The sequence below is a fragment of the Hemibagrus wyckioides genome, linkage group LG22 (assembly GCF_019097595.1).
Source record: "Hemibagrus wyckioides isolate EC202008001 linkage group LG22, SWU_Hwy_1.0, whole genome shotgun sequence".
Taxonomy (NCBI): domain Eukaryota; kingdom Metazoa; phylum Chordata; class Actinopteri; order Siluriformes; family Bagridae; genus Hemibagrus; species Hemibagrus wyckioides.
The window spans coordinates 11,774,331-11,790,543 of record NC_080731.1 but is presented as its reverse complement, the minus strand read 5'-3'; the positions used below and the strand labels follow the sequence as shown (position 1 = coordinate 11,790,543).

Here is a 16,213-nt window from a genome sequence, read left to right as displayed (position 1 = left end):
ATTTTACACTCCATGATGCGCAATTCCGTGAAGATAGATCTTTCATCGGCTCTAAGTCAAATTCAAACATTTTCATTTTGCATAAACATAAGAACAATAACAAACACAAACAATGTCAGAATAAATTGCACTAGCCTATTTTCAGAGAAATGCATGTCATTTTATCCATCTTTCAGCTATCCAAGTCTTCAGCAATGATCCATATCAGGGGATAAAGGGAAGATCAACCGGACAGACTAAAGGGGCCAGGGGGAATTTAGACAGGCTCAGTTACAAGCTGCAGAAAAAATTACTTTTGTGAAAAGCTTTGATCAGCATTTTTCCCCTTCACTAAAAGTCACTGATGATGGAGTATCAGAACGTTGCCATGCCAAGTTTTTCGAAAGTAAATTGCCTAGCAATTCTATTATGAAAACAAACTAACATGTTTATAAAATGCATCTTTATGTAATATAATTGGTCTGCCATAATAAATAAAAAAAATATGTTTTTAAAATCATAATGCTGAGCTTGCTCTTTTTTAAACAGCATCTTCAATTCCACAACTGATGCTCTGAATTATTCGGCACATTATATAAACTGAATTTGAAGCATACATGATACAGATGGTGTACACCAAATTTTATGAGATGCTAAATATTTATGCCTAAATGGATATCATGAATTTTCTACAACCCCAAGACTAGACCATATGTGTCCAACATATGTATATGCTCATCTTATTGACTGCAGTTGACTTTATTGACTACAGTCGACTTTGTTCCACTGACTCCTGCTGTCACACTGAGCAGCACTAGAAGAGAGAAAGGGAAACTAGCAAAGGTAGATGGATTGAGAAATACGCCCAACTCCTACTCTAGTGCAGTGTGTCGGGATAGTTGAAAAAGACTACAATAAAACACACACTGAGAATTTTAATTTGAATGACTCCAAATATTATTTCAATACATGTTAAAAAAAAAAAAGTAATCCAGTTTAGGTTACAAGTTCAATGGAGGTCCAGCAGCTAAGGCTCACTTGCTCTGGCCCGGGTTCGATTCCCAGGCAGGGAACCAACCTGACTACTGAGGGGTTAACTCTCCCAAGCCCAATCCCAAGCCTGGAAAAAAAAACGGGAGGGTTGCATCAGGAAGGGCATCTGGCATAAAACCTGTGCCAAATCAAATACGTGTGGATCAGATGGTCTGGTGTGTTGACCCCAAACAGGGAATAGCCAAGGACAACAAAAAAATTATGTATAGTCTACACATAAAAAAAAAGATTTTTATCAACAAATCATGATTTCATTGCTTATACTAAACTTTATTTAAACAATTGCTAAATTGAATGATGTAGAGCGAGCGTGATGTAGTATTAACGTAGTATTAACATGAAAACATGGGTTTGATTCTCAGCTCAGGTGTAAGTTTGGTGTTTTATTTTATTTGGTATTTTTTATTTTATTCAAATACACACTCAATTCATTAGAAAACTAATTATTATTACTAATGTTAATGTTACTCAATGCAATCACATGGATTAAGTAAATTTAATGAGGCTTTTTTTCAGTTTGGTATCACACAAACTCTGAGTGATATTCTGTACTATTGATTTTGAACATAAATTATTAAAACAATAAGTTTATAAACCAAGTGACCCCTAGTTTGGAAACTCCTGATATCAAATTTACAAAAAGATTTACTAAAAGACCATGAAATGGGCTTAAAAGAACTGAATGCGGTTCTGCATTTCAGCATATCAATGCTTATTGTTTCCATATGCTTGAGTGATTTCAATACTGCCAAGAATGACTTTTTTTTCTCCCAGGTTATACAGAGCCATGGCACTATGAAACTAGAGGAAAAAGCTCATTTTGGGACAAATGCTAACTTCACAACCTCTTAAGATATTAATATTTGGGATCTTTATGCCAAACAATGTCCTCTTTGTACTCTGCTGGAATTTCCGTCTTTGAGCCAGCTCAGCTTGTACTGTGGTGTGCATCGAGCGGCAAAAAGCACAGTCAATAATCAAATTTACATTATTTCTGACACAATGCAGTATGAATTTTAATTGTGTTGGATGAGCCAAACGAGCTTTAAAAAGCCAAAGTATGTTTAGAATATTTTCCAGTTGTATTTGGTTTCCTGGGGCTCTCTATCCATTCCAGCTGTGACCATCTGACCTCGACGACAGCGCTCATAGAGGATGCCAAAGTAACATCACTGAAGAGCAATGCCTATGCTGTAATGTATTCTTATTATATCTCTATCATTTTGTCATTCCATTATTATTTTGATGCTCACAAAACCTTTCTTTTATTTGTTTTATAGGATTCATTAGCTAATTACTATCTCATAATATGGGAACATGAATTAACATTGCTTTGTTTTTTTCTTGGAGAGCACCTGGTTCTGTAAAATGGCTCTCTACACCTGGGCCATTATTGAACTTTACAAAGCAATCATCTAATCTAATGACCCGACACAGATGTTCTGCACCAGCACACTATCTTTACAACTTCTACTTTAGATCTACATGTTTTGAAACGAATCACATTTCACTTTTCATCCATTTTAATGCTACTACGGACGTCTTTCTTTCAGATGTTTCCCTTTAAATAACTAATAATGATTCCATGTCAGTATTAGTTATTCAATAGTAATAGTTATGTCGGTGCTAATTTTAGCTATGAAATGGCTACCTTGGACTTCAGCCTGGACTTCATGAGCCCCATCAGACTACAACAGATCACATGACCCTATCACTGATCCTCTAAAACGTTTTGCTACCTGTGATCTATAATCAGTGGGTTTTGTGCAACATTGCCCTAGTTCTTGTTTTGTCTATATTTGCATCTGTCTTGACCATTAACGTACACTTATATACTCTCTCCTTAAATCAGGGAAAAACTAATTCTTTAATATGTACACTGCTGAACGAACAGTGAAAGAACACTTCATTAAAAAACAACAACACAGGGATTGTAGTGGCCTGAAATACATGAGACAGGAAAGTGTATTTTAATCATTCAAACAATCATCATTCAGAATTTCCTGAATGTGAATAACCATATAATATTAAAAACATGTATGCTATAAAACTAGACCACTGTATATCATATGGAAAGTCAATATACATTCATCTTCACTAACAGTTTTAGCTGGATCAGTATTATGGTGGTCTGACTCATTGCAAGAAATTGCCGATCGCACAGTCGGTGAGTCCTTTCACAGGAATGTTCACAAATATACTCAGGTCTAAATGTTAGGGAGAGACAGCTCGCTTGTGTGAATTGAGCAGTGGGGATGTGAGTCAGAGGGGTCAAACACTGGCTGCGGCCAGAAAGTAAAAGGCGGGTGGAACAAGCAGGTAACGTGATTGTTCTCACCTGTTGTTTTATTACTGGCAGCCTACTTACATCTGTATGTGTGTTTTCCTTTCAGTAGAGGCTGCGAGCCAAAGAAAGATAGAGCAAAGGGAGCTGACACAACACTTTATACTTTGAACTTGAACGGCTTAGTTTTTTACTTTTTTTATTTATTTATTACGTACAAGAGGCATGCTAAAAACTGGCATTACATTAAAATTACATTACATGAAAATAAGAATAAAAGAATCACAAATCTCCATAAAAGTTGACTTTGACAGATGCAAGTGCAGATATTACTATTGAGTTTGTTTAGAAAGCTTGTCTGTAGGTTCACATAGCATCTGGTTGAGACTAGAGAATGGGAGTGGGATCCCACAAGATAAAACAGGAGGTTTTTAATTTCTTGTGGACATGAGTGAGCTGCCAGATGTGAAGCTTGAAGGACAAACAAAGACCATGTTCATTAACATGGATGTCACAGTAACTGCCTGCTTGGGGTAACAGTGGTTTAAATTAGACTATTGGTATGTTTGTATTTGGGGAAATACCTTTTAAAATATATCTCAAGTCTATTCTAGTGAGTTTCATAAGCTGACCCTTAACACATTCCCATTGTTTCCGTTAAACCTGGGTTTTAAACTTGGGTCTGGGGTAAAAATGTATTTTTGTGAAGACTTCTATAGCATGATATCAGAACTATAAGCCTCTATTAAAAAAGAAAAAGAAAAGATTATTGAAAGATATTAGTGACAACTGTCCTCACATTGGCTGCTAGTAATAATATCAAATGATTTACATCCTGAAACCTGAATTCTGCATTTTCTTGGTACTGACAGAGGCATGTATTCCTGTCTGAGGCTTTACACAGACATCATACACAGGAAAAAGAATAAGACCATCCTTTTTTTGGCTCTCTTTGATGAAGTGATTTCATTACATCTAACAGAATCATTCTTTGACATTTTACTGTTGTCAGGATTAATAGGATTCCGAGAGTAACATTTTCTCAGCCTCTGCATGAGGTGAATCCTGTGGGAGGTTTCTTTCATTTGGGCCCTTTTGTTTCTTTTATTTATTTATATACTTATATTTGTTTCCTCAGAAAATTGTTCCTGTGCTCTCTTCCTTCCTTTGCTTCCTTTTGATATTCTTGTGACAACTTCCTAGCCTTTCTCTTATGTTATGTCTTTTCTGTTCATTCAAAGTATTTATGCATTATATTTTCTCATCTCTCCAGGTCCTTAAGGACTGCAGTTGAGTCAGACTCTCTCTGTTTTTTTTCTCTCTTTTGTCTCTTTCGTAGTCATTATTAATTTTCCTTTGCTCCTTCACCATTGTGACCGTGTCTGTCTAACTGCCGTTGGCTAAGTTATGTGTTTTTATGATTTTATCCTTATTTTATGAAATCTCTACATATTTCCAAATATCCAATAAATGGTACTGCTCCATCAGAAACAGAATTGTTTCTCCCAATAGCTGGTCACTCTTCTCAACAAGCTTCTACCAGATACTGTTGAATGTCTAATTTATTTATGCATTCTGTTAACTATGTTTATTATATTGTATGTAGACTTTTTTTGTATTTATTGTTTATTGTACTGAATTTAATGTGTGCACTTTTGTACTACAAGAGCAGGCTCATTGGCAAGCCATCAAAACCATTTTCAGAGCTGCTTAAAAGAGCAGCCATTTGCTCTGGACAAGCAGGAAGGATCCCTCCTGGGACGACAGGTCTCACTGTTGAACCCTATGGATATGTATTTGGCTCATCAGCAGTAGTGGAGAGATACAATGAAACAGCTGGGAATGCTAACACAGCTGGACCCTACCCCAAGAACACTGGGCATGAGGTCGGAATGCACCCTGGATGAGACACCAGTCCATCACAAAGCACCGGGACACACACATTCACATTTACATACTACTTTACATATAGATGCAAACTGGGCTAGTCTAAAACTTTTTCAGAGGTGAGAGGAAACTGGAGGATTTGGAGGAAACCCAATAATATTTGTGTATTGTTTTTCAATAATCACTGACTATACATTATATATTATTTTTATTATAACAATGACACCTTAAAGGACTTTTCCTCCAAATATTTGATATATGTACTATTAATACATATTAGCTTTAGGTTTGTGCAATTTTATTCAATAAGGATAAGTACAAATTAGGAAAGAGAGTAAATATGCACTATCCATGTTGTGTCCCTTACAGAAACCTAAAGAGTATAATGATCATGAACCCAATACTTGGTACTGTGAGATAAACTCTGAATTCAACTGAATGGGGTCTCAAAAACTTTTTATAAAATTTCACTGTTGTAGGATTACAGACACATTAAGTTCAAAGTTATGTTAATATGAGCCTCCAACCGAGAAGGACTCAAGAACCCCACTCAAGAGCTGAGACAAATATTTCTCTGAACTTTCATGTTCAAGTGCCAAGTTTATATTGAACAGCCAAGCAGATGGAACTCTGAATAAAGCAATTCATTTGGAATTGTTGGAAGTCGGCCACATGCAGGTCACAAAGTTACTCAGCTTCCCGTTTTGGTCAGACTCGGAAATCGATTCATTTACAGTTTGCTTTACAGCATTTACAGTACAATTTCCAGGTCTAAGCTTTTAAAGTACTATGTACATCGTTAGTCTTAACTATTTGCTGAAATTTGCTCATCAGTGCTGTACTGATAAAGTTTTCCTCCAAGCTTAAGTGCTCAAGAGAACACTGGTTGCTAGAGAGTGCCTCAAAAAGAGCATTTCCTCCAACCTCACCAAAATTATTATGGTCCAAGTCTATTTTGCGCAAGCTTTCATTGATTTGCAGAGCCTCAGCAAATTGTTTGACCCCTTGGTCTCCTAGGTTGTTCTCATCTAGAATGATGTGGGTTAGTTTACTGTTTACCTTCAGACTTTCAAAAAAGACATACCAGGCCTCCATGCTAGAGCAACATGTTTGGGCAAGGCCCAGGTACTGCAACTGAGAGTGATACCTTATGAAGGTACCTAATATTCTCAGTCCATCACTGCCAATCCCATTTCCACCCAAGTCCAACTCTGTGAGTGCAAAGCTTGGCTGAGAAAGGAAGAATTGTCTTGGATATGCTGGCATTTTTGGTGATGCTGCTGTTTTTTCTTGAAGATCAGTCACACCACTAAGCAGGATCTGAACTCCCACATCACCTAGATGATTTCCAAACAAACTAGACAGAAAATAAAAGGTTTGTTGAAACTTGCAGAATGATTAAGAAGAAAACTGTCTATAATATTATCTAAGTTAGTTGTAGTGATTTTGACACAGAAGGTCAGTTTATATGCTGGCTTACAGTAGTGCCCTGATCTCTGATTTGGCCTGCAGAAGGTCCAGTAGTACATGAACTCCTGGAGGTCCAATATTATTGAGATTAAGGTTGACCAAAGTAACCTCAGATAGACTGTTCTTCAGCGCTGCCACAAAACTCATTAGCAGTTCATCTGTCACTCCTGTATTTCTCAGCACCAGCTCCACCTCATCAGACGTATTCAACACCTCCATCATGGCATCAAGCTGTAGTAAATATATAGAAGCACATTTATGATTCTACAATATACTACATAAATTCAGCAGCGGTTCCATCCTGCCAAATATTGCAAAGAAAATATCTTGATGCAATATGTACTCTTACATGAGAAGTGAGTTGAAATGATATAATTAGTATGGTATCTACAGTATATCTTTATCTTTAATTTTTTTCTATGTTTCTATACTTCTGTAAAGCTGCTTTGAGACAATGTCCATTGTTAAAAGTGCTAGAGAAATAAATCGAATTGAATTGAACGGATGGGGGCCTAATTATTTAAAGAGAAAATGTTTTAAGATGGTTCCCAATCTGGTCATTGGGTGGGTCAAGCCCCTTGCCCTGCAATGGAGCTATGCAAGGTTCCACTCCTATCAGAAAGAATGGGAAATTAAGTCTACACTGAGCACAGTCTTGAACTGAACTGTTGAAGATTGGAAAAAGTTTTGAGTACCCACAGTCTTCCTGTCTTGTTGAACGAGTCTGGCCATTCTTCTCTGACCAATTTAATCAACAAGGTGTTTTTGCCTGTGGAACTGCAATTTACTAAATGTCTTTTTTGTATTCGTAACATTCTCTGTAAACTCAATAGAGTGTTGAGTGTAGAAAACCCTAGATTACCAGTTTCAGAAATACTTAAACCAACCCATTTATAACCAACAACAATGAGATTATACAATTTCTCTTTTCTGATGTTAAGTACTGTAAGAACATAAACTGAAGGTCTTACATTGTATCTGCATGATTTTATGCATTGTACTGATGAAATGTGATTTGATAATTGCTTGACTTGGACTGATTTCATAATACATGAATGAGCACTTTGTAGGTAACTGACTTGGCTTTGTAGCCATTTGTTGCTATTGAATTGTAAGCAATTCTATCCCATTTATTAATGGAAAAGAACCTCTACTGGACTAATGCTGGCTAAACATTCATAATATAATACATAGAATTTTTACAATTTGGCATAGATGTAAGGATGGTAAATGTGGTCAGTTTTGCTTATGCAGCACTAACGTGTACTCGGCTCTTTCTACAAAACAAAGTAATTGGGTCTGCTTCATTTAGCCAGCTGATCAGGAAAATGGGCATTGGTTTATTTCATTCAAAAGTAGACCTGCTTTATGCCAGGAAACTTTGCCTCTGAGCTCCATGCATGTTCATCATTTTCATTTTGGCCACAGACGCCGTGTCTGCTGAAAATAATTTTGGAGTTATTAAAGCTTGGTTGAAGAAAGCAAAAAGTGTTTGTAATTACTGCACTGAAACAAGCTGTAGTCCAGAGCATGGAACAATGCTTTGCTTTTCAGTGTTTTCTCATATGCATATTGTCTTACCTTCTGTACTGAACAAAGGTATCTGATGATAATCCTCTTTCCTTTTTCTTTCCCAACACTGACTCTTGATTTAATACAGACTGACTAGATGTCAGCTAAATATACGTAGTCTTTGATTTAGTTTAACTCTGCAATGTTAAAAAGCTATGTACATATTATTTAACATGCATCAATGATTGAACCAACCTTTTTTTTCAATTCTTGATTTTTCTCAAGCATGTCTTTCTCTGGGATTTCTAAAAAGAGAGTATATGACATTAGTGTGGCAAATATGCAAATGGCATTTTTTTTTTGTTTAAACAGGACATTTATGTGAGTTGAGTTTCTCCTACTAACCTTGGCTTTTAATATCATTCCTGGGCTTCCCTGACTTTGAATAGACAGCATTGTTATCACTCTCTTCACTGAGTTCCAGCTCAGTAGCTGAGTCATTAGGATGGGGACCCAAAGTGAGCTGATCTCTAAGCTTATTCCTCTCAATTTCTAAGAATAAGGGGAAAACAGCAGTGGATGTTACAGCCGATGTAAAACACCATGTTTCATTCTCTTTGATGTTAAAGTTTGGTCTTGAACAACCAACTATGGCCTTTAAATCCTCTAGTATGTTCTGCTCTTGTATTCTAAAAGTTACAGACCCAGGAGTCATTTTGAAGAATATCTCCAATTACAGTAGTCCAAATTTGACAAAGATTCTGGGAGTAATAAGGAAGATTCAGAAGGTTTGTAGCTTTTAAACAATTTCCTGGCATATTCGCAATGTACCTGGAGTACAATGCTGCATTAAAAAGAGTTTTTTTGCTTACTTTTTGTGCATTTTGTAAAAGTGACTCAGTGGGAATCAAATTAAATGACTCAATGGGAACCTTGTCTGTGAGCAATAAGCCACAGTTCTTTACTTACTGTTTGCTTTGAACCACTTGTGTTGTTCTAGGCCTGATTCCAGACCAGTGCTCATTTCAACACATTCTTCATAGAAGTCTCTCAGTCTATCCCCGTTTCTGCTTTTGCCATTTGATTCCCAAGGATCTAGCTTTTTCTTTCCAATTTGCTTACTCAGGGCTTCTCTGTCCTGTAATAAATCTTCAAGAAGCACAACTACCCATAACTTCTGTTTGTTTGAAGGGTTTTATTAAATGAAATATAGCATTTATGCTTGAAGTGGTTGTAAGTTTTAAGAGATGCAATAAGGTGCCAAAATGACCCTGTCCAAATCTTTCACAAGCACAATTAACTTTAAGAAAAGTAAAATAATCACCTAGGTTTTTGTCTTTATTGCTAGTTGTTGGCTTCTCTTTGTCAGGTTCCTTCACATTCTTTGATTTTTCCAGAAGAGGTATTGGACTATTCGAGACAGTTGATTTGGTTTCATCCTCTCTGTTGTCTCTTTTGTCTTGAGATGCCTCAGAGCCCTTGCTATCTTTTTGCCGGCCACAACGCCTCTTCTGTCGCTTGTGTCGTTTTCTGTCTGTTCTGCTGTCATTCATATCTTCACTATCTGTTAGCACCTTGCTGGCATCTTTGGGAAGCTTTCTTGTTCTATGTAAAGATTTCTCCATTCCAGCAGGGATAAACAAAGGGGAAGAACAGCAAGACTCCATATCACCTATAATGATATAAAAGGTGATCTAATATCATGCAAGTATTCTGTTTACACTAACACGTTTGGTTATAGGTGGAAAACTAGGTAGTATTCATTGATATGTAGTTCATCCAACCTTCATGAGATTTAATGGTGTGGACACTGTGATGAATAATATTATCTGGTTCATTGCCAATACCATGTCGAGAATTCACACATCTGGAATAAAAGGAAATGGAAATATCAAGCTTCAACTCATCTCAGTTTATCTCAATGTGACTTCAAATAAACTATAACATCAGGTCAAGTCTAACATCAATCTTTAAAGCCACTAAAATGCAATTTAAACTAAATTCAACTCCAGTTCAGCTCAGTTCAGCTCGGCCTCAACAATGTCAACTTCCACCCAAATCCAACTCAGTTTAACTCAAGCCAAAGTAAAGCCAAGTCAACTTCAACTCAACTCAAGTTCAATCTAATCTCAAAATCAACTTCAACATTACTGGTTAACTTCAGCTCAATTTCAACTTTAACTCAACTCACCCCAAGCTAACCCAACTAACTCCAGTTTTGTCCTCAGGTTGATTCAAACAAACAAAACACTCAACATCAACTAATTCTAATTCACCTTCAACATCAACTAATACCTCACAACTCAACTTAAGTTCAGCTCAACCCCTAAAATCAACTGACCTTCAACATCAGCTTAAACCTCATGTGAAATCTGAACACACTTCAATACACAACACGCAACTTCAACTCACTGCAACTCAACCCGACCTCAACTTTAGCTTTAATATGACTTAACTTCATCTCAGCTTTGTTAGCAACTCAATTTAACAACAAAAACAACAACAATAATAATAATACTACTAATAAAATGAATCACAGTTTTTTGATGTTTGATGTACCCACAGTTACCCAAAATTTCAACACAGTGGACAGAAATACAAGAGTTCAGGTTATTGACAAACATTACAGGCTTAGAGCAAGAATATTCCCGAAAGAGCAGAAAATTCAAGTATTATAAGAGACAAAGAGAACAGTATATCTAAAGCATGATAGAGAGCACTTACTTAAAGCAGGGTTTCCCGCCACTCAGTCGGATTAGTCTAAAACAGCTTTTGCGGCCTTGCTGAAAGCCTGGGGTGTAACGATACTCACAGCATGAGCTTATTCTACCAGCCATTATTCCATTGACGTAGAAAGTGGCACTGAATGGATATCCAAGGTGTCTCTGAGAAATAAACTGGAACTGCTCTGAAAAATGAGAAAAGTATGGTTAATTACAGTTATTTTTTTACAGATATTTCCTACTCAGCTGAAGACCATTGGGGAAAATGGGCCATCATTTTGGTCCTCTATGCCAGGTATGAAGGTAAGCTATCTCTCAGAACTCTTTGAATTATTGATTTTTACTTCCTGGCTGCATGGTCTGCAATGTCTGGGGTTATTACCTCCAGGCTGAACAGATCCTTTAAAGACACAGATGTTCTCCCCTCCACATTTCTGCTGGAGCACTTTCATGTCATCTTGGGTGGTCCCAGTTTTTCCCTGGCCCAGGTATAGCATTGTCACTAAGACATTAGACTTCCTTGACTCTTTTTGTTCCTTTAGATAGTTCTGATTAGGAAGAGATGAATGAAAACCAAATAAGAGCAAAACTCTTCGAATCTTTGAAATTTAAATAAGCAGTTTTTCATTATTAAAAGTAATAATTCTAGGTCTATAAAAATACTGTAATTTCCAATAATAGGATTTACTTGGCATCCCATGTAGGATGTATTTGCTTTATTGATCCATTGGAACCATGACCAAAATAAAGCTGTTAATGATGATGTTAAAGATGAGTAACTTGGCAAAAGCACCATGCAATATATCAGCCTTGTGTCTTTATTTTAACGTTTCTTTTATTTTATTATTGGCCTGGAAATGAGTATCTGTTCTGGAGCTGAGGAAAGGTTCTCATTACAATTCTGATTTACATCTGAGTAGACACTAAAAACTACAAACTGCTACTTTATGACTGCTTATTCTGAATCCACTCTGTGCTGTAAATATGTAATCTTTAAAGACTTTGGATAAAAACCTCAAAACTGAATAAAAAAGCCAGTGACTAATGGAAAGTTGTTCGCAAACTGAGAAAAAAAAAAAAATCCCGCCATTGTAAAAGTGGTGCAGCTGAGATTGTTCGGCCAAAAATACACAGAGCCAGATCTATATCTCAACACTGACTTGGTGAGGATTTGTGTATCAGTGTCAGCTCTTAAACTAAACGCTGCATGCTGTTTCTTCACCGTTTTAACACTGAAGTCTGAGGCTCTTTGTGAGATGACGGACGAGGTGGATCTGCGGCGTCTGCTGCCGTACACATGTGGACAAGAATGGCTGAGATTTACTGTCGCTGCTTGCGGGTTTGACGTCTTTTCTATGATGGCTGGCAGGTAAACATCAGTCAGCTGGGCTCCGTTCACCAGCTGGCTCAATTTCCTGGGCTGCGTTGTAGAAAATCAAAAAATCCAAAGGCTGAAAAATCTTACAGAGGCAAACTGGCATGAAAAAACAGCAGGTTTTCTATAGTATCTAGCAAACCTTCAGGCTTTAGAGATCTGGTGAAAAAACATTTGTGTTGATTTAATAAATGGATTTAGTGACCAAATGCAATTCATTTTACCCTTATGGCCTTAAAAATGAGTTCATTTAATGATGTATACAATAAATGGACTGTTTAATGTCTTTATCCATTTACAACTTTCATGCAAATTAGATAATGTGCATAAATTCTTATAAATTCTGGATGGGTTTTTGCATGAAGCCATGACTTTTTCTGTCTTGGACATGCTAAATGATGGACTACATACGGGACCCTATGAAAATCCATTCAGTCCCATTTAGTCTGCCATGGAAGACTGAAATATCTTTACTACTCAGTGGTTTTAAAACACGTGTTTAACTGTTGATATGATGTTTCCTCAGAGGATTTTTTTTTCTACATTTTTTTGAAGGAAATTCTAGTGTAAGCAAAAACATTTCCAGACATGGAAAAAAATCATGACAAGCAGCATATATTTGTTTTATTACTTACCTCAAAAACAAGGAAAGCTGCTCAAGAAATCATTATTCATAGCTGTTATAATGAAAGTGACAACAGGAACAAACTTGTTCCATGAAAATTCCACAACATTTAACATAACTGAACAGATAAACCAGAACCATGTGCTGAACTTCAATAAATTAAAAAAAAAAAGAAGCAGCGCTGGTTTTGGCCCATTGCTGTGGTATCACATCAGGGTGTATCACTCCACCAACTCACTTATTATTTTGCTGTAAGATCCAACAGAAACTCAAAAGATTTTAAGTTCCTAACTAAACAAAAATCCAACTGAATTGTGGGATAATACTAAACCAATTCACCATGCAATTCCAACTAAATATTAACTGAATATGGGAATAGCATGTGAATCTTCAAATGGTATTTGAATATACCTTATGAAGCTCAATAGCATTAGGTCCATTTAGCAGAAAGAGACCACCTTTGCTGGTGATAACACTGTCCAGGGCAGGTCTGTGGAAGTATGAAGGTGTCCTCTTCCCTGGCCTACTTTGGGTTAGATTCTGTAAACACACACACACACACACACACACACACACACACACACATATATATGTATATATATATATATATATATACATATATATATATATATATATATATATATATATATATATATATATATATATGCTGACTTTTGCTGACCTTTTCTTTATCAAACAGCTCTTGGACACTTTGACTACGTCTCCTCATGATGCGTCTATTGGAAAGTGACAGCTTTCTGCCTTACGTCACTTCTCTCTCGAATCTGTTGTTCTACAGAAAAAAGAAACAAGACAACCTTTTATGGTAGGTCATCAAAATTGGGTAATTAAGCGGATCAAGAGAGTGATGCTTATTTATCGAGAATAAAACCTGTTCTGCTCCGTCTCAGATCTACCATGACTAATGAATAAGATGCCTGTGAAACACGATAGCATTCTGAGTCTGGTGTCATGTCATTTGGTATTCAGAGAGCAAGGAGGCAAGGAAAGGGCCAGTATTCAAGAGAAACGCATTACATAATGCATGTTCAACTACTGACCACTGAGCCCTCAGTGCTGAGAGATAAATGAAGAGAAATAGACTCTAGTTACAGTTTATGACACTGCTTATGTTCGTATTAATTTGATTGATCTTATTTACATTTTATTATCCACATTGCTACATATTATTAATTTCATCATTTCGTACAAAGCTCAGACTTTTACAAATTCTGTCTACATTTTTGAAAGCAATGTGTTCCAGACAAAATACTGTCTATGTATAAATTAGTATCAAATAATTATTGCTCATTTCAGCTAGTAGCCTGAGAATGTGATTACTCAAATAGTTGACCAAAATTCATCCTACCTTCTATTCCTTTATGGTGACAAAAAAAGTAATCCAGGTGCTGTGGTAATGATGTGATCTTTCATCTCCTTGTTGATCCCTCACTCGTTGCTCTAGTGCCACGCCAAGGTGATATCTGAGAGGCTGACAGCTTTGATGCCTGGTGTTGGCGCACTGCTCTGGTCTCTCATTAATGGATAATGGGCTTAGACCTACTGGCTGAGAAAAGAAAAAGGAAGCCTTACATCTTTAGTCTTGGGTTTATTTGCAGTTTGTGGTTGCTATCCTTCTGTAAAAAAAAAACTGACATGGATCTGTATGGATGTGCTTATTTAGCCGAACATTTGCTTGGCTGATTATTCTAATCAGGTATCCTGGCTTATTCATACCAGTCTCTCTCTGCACACCCCCACGTCAGTCATTTGTCGATCACACTGCTGCTACTGTTGAGTCACTTTAGGGATTACTTTCCTGCGTTCACTCGAAATCCACTTTGGCTGATCTAAAATTCTGGTGCTCTTTTAGCATAACGAAAGCTTCCCAAGAATCCAAAACATCCATCCAGACAGACCCTGCTTTCATGTTGCGTTTGGCACAAGTGGACAAACTTGTCCTACTCTTTTAATCAGGTCGTTACAGCTGATTCAGTGCAGTCCAGTTAAAATAAGAAAAAAAAGAGTGCTTTGGGTTTGTTTTTCTGGTTAATTGAGGAATTGTTTTAGGCATGATCCTGAATATGATTTAGAATTGAAACCTTTGAATGTTAAACCTTATTGTATATGCAGTGTTAGGACTTGGCTATACACACATGCTGTGCTATAATGTTGCAACATATAATCTACATATAGTACAGTATATTCAAGATGTATGGGTATGTTATTAAAATACTGCTCTAATACTTAGGGATAAAGAGGACAGTTTTTTTCTGAGAACAATTCATGCAGCTATACCCTCTTTAAGACAAGAGGGGGTGCTAGAGATCCAGCTTTGTCCACTGTTGAGCTTGTTGGACACAATCCCCATACCATCCCCACCAAGCTGTGTTGTCTTGGCTTGGTACTGTGTATAAATTTCGTTCCAAGTATGTCCAGCGCAATCACTGAAACCTAGGTCACTGGGAACATTTCTCCCACATTACGAAACACACAGTCTGAGGTCACATGACATGCTTGTTTATCGTACCGTATCCTGCGTCAGCGTTAGGGAAAATTTCATAAATACTAGATGGGAAACACTGAGTCACTTTAGACACATTCAACAATTCCTCTTTCGTTTATTTTTACCCATCATCAAGGGACTTCGACCCTCACCTACAAATGTGCTCTGTGAATGAGAAGCCAATTTCACGAAAATCGTGGGTGATTCCACAACTGCTGTGCCATTTATCATTCGTAACTTAACTTAATTCTTCAACATTTTTTACATTGGATCGAAGATAACTAGTGTTACTCAATATCTCAAGCGTCCGTTTCCATTTTATTACAAGGTTTCTTTGCTGACAGTGGCTCTTAAACGAATAACAGATTTGAGTTTTTAGAAAATGCACACATAATGTGGTAAACAAACATCCATCCTAATTGCAAGAGAACATTCAGGGCAATCTAATGATTCACTAAAAATTGATCTACTTACTTAACCGCTTACACAGGGATGCAAGAAGTCTATACCAGGAGACTCTCTGCACAAGGCAGGTGATACCAGAATGCCAACCCATCACAGGGCACAATCACAAACACACACACTCACACACCCATTCACACACAGCAGACAATTGATGCCAATCAGCCTACAATGCATGTTTTAGAACTGCTAAGCATTCTGACTGACTTAAAATGCATTTTTTGAAAACAAATAATTTATTTTCAACCTATAATGATATAATGACAATGTATATTCAAAGTGACTTAATCAGTTAATAATAATAATAATAATAATAATAATAATAATAATAATAATA

General features: G+C 36.7%; 1 protein-coding gene across 2 annotated transcripts; it reads right to left on the bottom strand.

Annotated features, from left to right (window-relative positions):
• Positions 1-2,942: 2,942 nt before the first annotated feature.
• LOC131343548 (protein NLRC3) lies at positions 2,943-14,458 on the bottom strand. Of its 2 annotated transcripts, XM_058375322.1 has the most exons (12): positions 14,278-14,458; positions 13,591-13,701; positions 13,320-13,448; positions 12,131-12,328; positions 11,291-11,456; positions 9,970-11,093; positions 9,510-9,857; positions 9,155-9,334; positions 8,591-8,737; positions 8,441-8,490; positions 6,684-6,904; positions 2,943-6,560 (listed from the first exon to the last, which is right to left on the bottom strand). In XM_058375322.1, exons 7-12 carry the CDS (start codon positions 9,850-9,852, stop codon positions 5,975-5,977), a joined length of 1,527 nt encoding a protein of 508 aa, XP_058231305.1. In that variant the 5' UTR covers positions 9,853-9,857; positions 9,970-11,093; positions 11,291-11,456; positions 12,131-12,328; positions 13,320-13,448; positions 13,591-13,701; positions 14,278-14,458; the 3' UTR covers positions 2,943-5,974. The 2 variants fall into 2 exon arrangements, with proteins under 2 accessions (XP_058231305.1, XP_058231306.1); XM_058375323.1 differs by lacking the exon at positions 9,155-9,334.
• Positions 14,459-16,213: the final 1,755 nt, after the last annotated feature.

Bases quoted from the DNA above. Each gene is read 5' to 3' on its own strand.
- LOC131343548 (XM_058375322.1), bottom strand. From the start codon at position 9,852: ATGGAGTCTTGCTGTTCTTCCCCTTTGTTTATCCCTGCTGGAATGGAG. The intron at 9,335-9,509 runs GTGATTATTTTA...TGCTTCTTGAAG, and splicing joins CAATAAAGACAAAAACCTAG to ATTTATTACAGGACAGAGAA. The intron at 8,738-9,154 runs GTAAGTAAAGAA...CCTTATTCTTAG, and splicing joins CAAGTGGTTCAAAGCAAACA to AAATTGAGAGGAATAAGCTT.